The sequence below is a fragment of the Benincasa hispida genome, chromosome 8 (assembly GCF_027475165.1).
Source record: "Benincasa hispida cultivar pf3 chromosome 8, pf3_genome.v1.1, whole genome shotgun sequence".
In the NCBI taxonomy this organism is placed as follows: domain Eukaryota; kingdom Viridiplantae; phylum Streptophyta; class Magnoliopsida; order Cucurbitales; family Cucurbitaceae; genus Benincasa; species Benincasa hispida.
This window is the reverse complement of record NC_143485.1, coordinates 21,885,506-21,892,686: the sequence shown is the minus strand read 5'-3', so window position 1 is coordinate 21,892,686 and position 7,181 is coordinate 21,885,506. Positions and strand designations below refer to the sequence as shown.

The 7,181-nt window shown below is 37.2% G+C and overlaps 1 protein-coding gene across 1 annotated transcript; it reads right to left on the bottom strand.

Moving 5' to 3' along the window:
- Nucleotides 1–310: 310 nt before the first annotated feature.
- LOC120082616 (calcium-transporting ATPase 4, endoplasmic reticulum-type-like) lies at nucleotides 311–6,570 on the bottom strand. Its single transcript, XM_039037867.2, has 9 exons — nucleotides 6,245–6,570; nucleotides 4,377–5,809; nucleotides 3,797–3,869; nucleotides 3,586–3,707; nucleotides 2,831–3,115; nucleotides 2,310–2,693; nucleotides 1,795–1,904; nucleotides 1,307–1,535; nucleotides 311–1,175 (listed from the first exon to the last, which is right to left on the bottom strand). The coding sequence occupies exons 2-9, from the start codon at nucleotides 5,784–5,786 to the stop codon at nucleotides 591–593; spliced, it is 3,198 nt and encodes a 1,065-aa protein (XP_038893795.1). The 5' UTR covers nucleotides 5,787–5,809; nucleotides 6,245–6,570; the 3' UTR covers nucleotides 311–590.
- Nucleotides 6,571–7,181: the final 611 nt, after the last annotated feature.

The following is a 7,181-nucleotide window of genomic DNA, read 5'->3' as shown; positions in this document are numbered from 1 at the left end:
AACTTAAAACCTTTTAGCTTGACTGATGATTTAAAATAATACAGTAAATTGGCACCAAAAGGTTTTATAACCCCCTTCATTAGAGTCTTCGTAGGATACTCTCCATTTATTGTTTAGACCACAGGAGCATTGCTTTTCTTCAAAATAGTTATCTAGACATTTCTTAAATATAAAAATGAAAAAATAATTCAACCTCAAAGCAAGTACAAAGCCGTTATCAAAATAATTTAAACTTCTCTAGGTAGCTAAAGAAACAGCAAGGGTGGTGGATATGCGAGTGCCACTAATAAAAGAATGAGAATCACTTGAATTAAGCAACAAAGAACCATATCAATATTCACTAATTGGTGAGTTAACTAAAAGATGTTTCTTAGGAATGAAAATAATCTAAGTACTGTTTCACAGTAATACCCTGTCACAACACCTTCAAAAATATTGTTGATGGGAAAATGCGAGTTAAAGAAATGGGAGTCATAAAACAAGACCCAGCCATTTCTCTATGGCGAATACTGTTCAGAAACATCAACTCTAGTTTCCACTCTTTTGTCATTAATGAATTCATAAATGCCGCCGAAGATACCTCCCGATGTTTACTCCGATTTCTGCTTTGATAGTCTGCTCGGGCGAGAAGTCCTCAACCCACTAGTAAGCCTTCCAATGAATTTCAGAATCTCGTCTATTATGATCACGGGCAATGCCACGGCCAAAACCAAGAGCCATTCGTTCAAGGACAGTGGGACAATGCCGAAAATCTTGGCGAGGAATGGCACATACAGAATCAAGAAATGCAAGCCAAATGAAACAGACATGGCAAGGAGAAGCCACGGGTTAACCCAAGGGGGCATTGTCAACAAGCTTCCATCCTCGGAGAGGGCATTGAGGGAATTGAACATCTCAATGGCGACCAAAACAGAGAGTGAGAGGGTTGATGCCTTGATCTTGCCTGAGCGGAAGTACTCGCATGGATCTGAATCAAAGCTGAAGACGTCATCCCCAGCTGTGAAGGGCGACACGGAGAATCCTTCCCAAGACGGGCACTGACCCCAGTTGGCAAGCTGAGAGTAAGAGACTAGACTGTGACCATCTCCAGACAGGTCGATGCCCAAGAATGAACCATGTGTGTACCAAATAATAAATACTCCTACAGTTGCTAACCCTACGTAAAGTCCAATCACCTGATCATCAACGTATGAAAATTAGACTTTCATCTGATAGAAAGTTGCGGGAAAAGTACAAAATGACATCATTTCACGCGAAAGGTATTTATTATTATATAGTTAGTTAAAGGAAGTGATGGTGCAAATACCAAATAGCGGAACAAAATCCAAGCCGTGATCAATGAGTCGTCACTTTTTCTTGGCGGTTTCTTCATTATATCGCTATCAGGTGGATTAAATCCCAATGCAGTTGCTGGGGGTCCATCTGTAACAAGATTAACCCAGAGAAGCTGAACAGGGATCATCCCTTCGGGAATACCCAGTGCTGCTGTCAAAAATATCGATGCAACCTCACCAATATTCGAGGAAATCATGTACCTACAATCATTTTTTGGCATTTGAAAGCAATGGTCAATACTAAATCCTATGAAGACGCCTGAACTTATTACAAAACAATTCTATAGGCAAAATGCAGAAGTTGAAACTGTTTAAACATATAACTGAAATCATGCATGCTTGATCAAGATATTCGTATTTGATGGCAATGACAGGCCAACAAAACTATATCTAATGGCATACTAGAATATTATCAACAAAAATGGATGAATGCTTGCTCAAGTGGAAGAAAAAGAAAAACCTAATAAAGGCCTTCATATTGTCGTAAATTGATCTGCCTTCACCAACTGCTGCGACTATGGTACTGAAATTGTCATCTGCAAGAACCATGTCGGAGGCTTCCTTTGCAACCTGGAAAAATAAATTCCACATGCAGCCGAATGTTAAAAAGGCAGACACCAAACCATTTAGATATAATCAGGGGTAGTTGGCTAGTTGTCAACATGCATGTGTATCCGAACCCTCAAAACTGGTTGAGAAAACCTATACTATGTACAAAATGCAAAAACAACAAACATTAATTTGCAACACGCCTCTTTTTTTTTCCTTCTTTTATTAAGTTCACGTGGGGTGGAAATTTGAGCACTTGACATTTTGGTCGAGAATATAATGGCAACCACAAGCATCTCAGTTTGTTCTAAATGGGAAAACGTACATTCACTCCAAATTTGATGAAGGGAAAAACTGCACGTATGTGTGACACAACGACTTATTTAAAATTCTATTTCACAGAAAAGAGCACATCAAAGTAAGTACCTCTGTCCCAGCAATGCCCATCGCAATCCCAATATCAGCCAACTTCAGGGCTGGTGCATCATTGACTCCATCTCCTGTCATTGCAACAACTTCACCATCTTCCTTCAGCAATCTTACTATCTCTTGTTTATGTCTTGGTTCAGCCCTTGAGAAAAGAAGTCCTCCATCTTGTCTTAGATGAACTTTCTGATCATCCCGGCTCATTGCCATGAATTCTTTTCCAGTTAAACTTCTGGAATTTATAGCTTCATGTTGTCCAAATACACCTATTTCTCGACATATGGCTTCAGCTGTGTTCTGGTTGTCCCCTGTGATAACCATGACACGAATACCAGCAGCTTTACAGTCTTCAATTGCTTGATGAACCTCTTTTCGTGGAGGATCCTACAAAAACGAATCGTGGTGCATAGATCAAGTCAATTGAAAAACTATTAAAAATAATAATAATAATTTACTTCGCTTACTATTACAGAATATTAAAAATTAAATAAATGATAAGACATCCACGCTGAGCCACTAACCCTTAACCCAACAAAGCCAGCAAAAATAAGATTGCTTTCAATTGTAGAGTATTTGGACGGGTCAAGTAGAAGCTGATGTGCTGGATGCTCTTCGTCACCAATAGTATAATTGGAAAATTCTGGAAGATCTTCCTTGTATGCAAAACCTAAACACCTTAATGCACTAGATGACATCTCACGCAAATAATCTAAGAGATATCTCTTCGAGTCTGCGTCCAAATTCACTATAGTTCCATCTAGCAGCTGAATAAATGAACTTCTATCCAAAAGATTTTCAACAGCTCCCTGCCACAATTCAGTCAAGAACCATCTTAAACAATTGAGAATTAACATATCACAATTAGGAGAAAGATGGGTGGATTAAAAGAAGCAATGAAGAAAATAGTCAGAAAGAAACATGTGATTACAATTACACGGAATTACTTGACAACAAAGAAATTAATGAAGGCTTCTTAAAAAGCAAAGGACAAAAATCGCAAGGCTGATTGATATTGATACCAAGCGTTACAACCTCAAAAGTTATGTAACCAATTCGAAGTTATGTAATCAATTCAATGTTCTCCTTCATGAGCTACTATGCGAGAAGAATTTAAGATGATCCAGAGAAAAGTAAAGTAATATGCAGAGAGAAATAGCACATTCACATAAAAAGGGAAAATTAAAAACAGCAAAATATAATATCTGAAAGTAGCAATGAAAATAAATTTTATGACCAAACCAAAAAAAGCTTAAATAATCAGATTATCAGAATATACCTTCACGAGTAATGATTTCTTCCCTGAGTTAGAATTTGTGATAACTCCCATGGATTTACGGTCTCGGTCAAACTCTAAAGTAGCAATGCGTTGCTCATTCTTATTCCAAGTTTGGCAGCATCCTTATCGATCATATTATCACGTCAAGAACATGTCAGTATAAAGATGCATAAGAAAGAAAATAAGACAATAATAACAGTAAAGAACTTACGCAGGACATCCTCATTAACATCAGCTAAACTTGAGTCGTATCCTTCAGGAAGCCCCATCTTTTCCACAAGGACCTTAACATGCAGATAAAAATCAGTAACAGAGATTACATAAAATGTACAACACAATTATTGTTTGGCATCAGCGCTTGTCTTCATTTTCAGGACATCTTAACAATGTTTCTTCATACTTTATCAACAGGCAGATCCATAGAACATAAAGAAGCCTATCAAACAATTACGCACTACAATAACCTCTTCACTATTAATATAAAAACAAATCTACCAGTGGTTACTTAAAGAAGACTTGAAAGCTTCCTAGTTTTTTCAGATTTCTTTGGTCGTGAGTTCAGCTTGTTATTATTTGTCCAATCAGGCAGGTGATTTTCAGTTCTTAGAGTAGAAACTAAAAACTTTTTAGCTTTCAAGGCCATGCAAGCCAAGGCACTCTTAAGAATTCTAACATCATCTAGGGACTTGTCTTTGACTGATAAAACTGCTGTCAGAATTAAGAGATGAGACAATTAGCAAAATGGCATAAAACCAATGCATCAAAAGGTTATGAGATTATTTGGTCACCACCTTCAATGCTGCTTCAGTAGGCATTCCATTTGCAACAAAATGATGGCCAGATCTTTCAACACCTGCATCATTACAAACGGCAGCAATCTTTGCCAACATTTGTAGATTAGCATCCAGTTGACCTCCAAGCCAACCAGTTATTCTTCCATCTAAAGGATCATATGTAGTCCCTTCCACATCAAAAGCTCGTAGAGTCCCAACACGAGAACCAAGAGCCACAATTTTCGCCACAGCCATCTGATTAGTTGTTAGAGTACCAGTCTTATCAGAACATATCACAGTTGTACAGCCAAGTGTTTCAACACTTGGCAGCTTACGAACAAGAGCATTTTTTTGGGCCATCTTCCGAGTACCAAGTGCCAAGCATGTTGTTATGACTGCAGGCAAACCTTCTGGAATTGCAGCTACAGCCAGTGCCACAGCAATCTCAAAGTAATATGTACATTTCTCAAATGAAAACTTGAAATTTGCAGGCCAACCATCAACATATTCCCAAGTGAGAAAGTATTTGACATTAATAAGCCAAACTAGAGCACAGATCACTCCAATTATTGCTGTTAAAAGCTCACCAAACTCATTCAACTTTTTCTTTAATGGCGTATCATCTTCACTCTGGGCTGCTTCTTGTATCTGAGAATGCACCAGCCCAAGTTCAGTGCTCATTCCTGTTTGGGTAACAATGCAAATACAATTTCCATTGACAACTGTTGTCCCTGCAAAAACCATACACTTTTTCCCTTGTATATCTGTATCTTCTGGCACAGCCTTAGTAGTCTTGCTCACTGCTTCACTCTCGCCTGTCAAGGAACCTTGCTCAACCCGAAAAGTAGAGCTGACTAAACGCAATACCCGCATGTCAGCAGGCACCTTATCCCCAACTCTGAGTTCTACTATATCACCGGGAACAAGATCTTTTGCAACAATTGAAGTACGTTTACCATTTCGTACTACTGAAGCCTGTTCAGACTGAATTTCTTTAAGAGCTTCCAATGCTTTCTCAGCATTGTTCTCTTGCCAAATGCCAACAATGGCATTAACGATCAATATCAAGAAAATAACTAGAGGCTCCACAAATGCTGTGATCTCCATCTCACCTCCTTCCTCTCCATCATACCACGCAAGAACAAAAGATACAACTGCTGCAGCTAATAGAATCCTAACTAGTGTGTCATTAAATTGTTCCAAAATCAGTTTGAAGATTGAAGTACCTTCATGTTTCTCCAATTCATTGTAACCATAGATCTTTCTCTTGTTTTCAACCTCTTCAGTTGATAATCCAAGATCAGGGTTCACTTGGTACTTCTCTAAGCATTCTCGTACATCCCTCGCCCAGGCTGGATACGTTTCTTTTTTCGATGAGGTAGCAGCAAAAATCTCTTTTTTCCCGTAGTTTTCCCCTCCTCTACCCATTTAGATTAGCAAATCTGTTTCGCCTGCAAATCATAACACAAAGAAAAACAAGAAGAATGCGATAATTTAGACAAAATCCAACGCACAACAACCAATTAACAAAAGTTCCAAAACTACAAAATCAAACGCCGGAATCTCAGTTTAATCCACTAAAAATTCACAATACCCGAGGAAATAATCAAACATTTAACACTTAAAAAATAAAATAAAACAAGACAAAAAAACACCCACTTCATATATCCTACTCAAACCCAACTGAAGATATAAACAAATCGTTCAAATTCAAACAAAATTAAAGCCGGTAATCCTCAGATCCGTAAGAAACAACAAACATCCTCTCCTCCCAAAACTTCCTCAACAAGCAAACAAGATCAAAACACGAAATCAAAGAAAGTCGATATAAAACAAAATCAACGGTAAACACAATCATTAATCTCATAATCACAATACAAAGTTACCAGAATTCCTGGATATTTGACGCTAGAAATGCTTCCGTTTCTCTCTCTAAAACTGGAATCGAGTGAATGAGAGAGAGAATCAAACCAATGTGACGCTTCCAGTGACGACGGACTGGAGAACAAGAAACCATGGAAGGGAATTGATTATAGGTTAAATAAGAGCGATTCAACCGCATGATCTGCTGCATCCGGGACTACGGAGCGCGAATCGTGATCTGATTTGATTCGGCCACGTGTTGAAATCTGGTGGTGGTATTTGTGATTTGTGGTGAAGGTGTATGGTAAGAAAAAATTGGGATCCACATGGAATTCGTTTTATCGTTATTAAAATAAGAGAAGCCACGAAGCTTCGTACTAGTTTCTCTTCGGAATACCAAACTTGGGATTTGGAAAAAGAACTTTGCTTATATGCCCTTATATTTTCATTTAATTTCAATCGAGGGCTTGATTCGTTACGATGCTTTACGTCATCATCCACTTTGGGGTTTCATTTTGAATTTGCGTTGAATAATGATGCCGTTTTGGAATTTATATGAAATACCAAATAATTATATAACTCCTTTAACTATTTTAATCATCGTTTCGTTATTGTGAATTTCTTTAAATATTTTTTTAAAAAAAAACTGTTTCGAATTTTCATTTTGATTATTGAGATCCTGCTTCACGTTATCGTAGGTGAGGGCAAAATCTTACTTTCTTACCTTTTTAAAAAAAAAAATGAGTACGTATAATTTTAAATTTTTTATTTTTAATAAGATTTTTTTTATTTTTAATAAGATTTTTTCATTTTTTATTCTATTATCTAATTAAATCACATTTTTTAGATAGATTTTGTTGATAAAATGATCATAATTCAACTTACTTGTAGTATCACTTTCAAGATCAAATATTCGATTCTCCCACCCTTTCTATTTAATTCAAAATCTTTGCAAAAAAA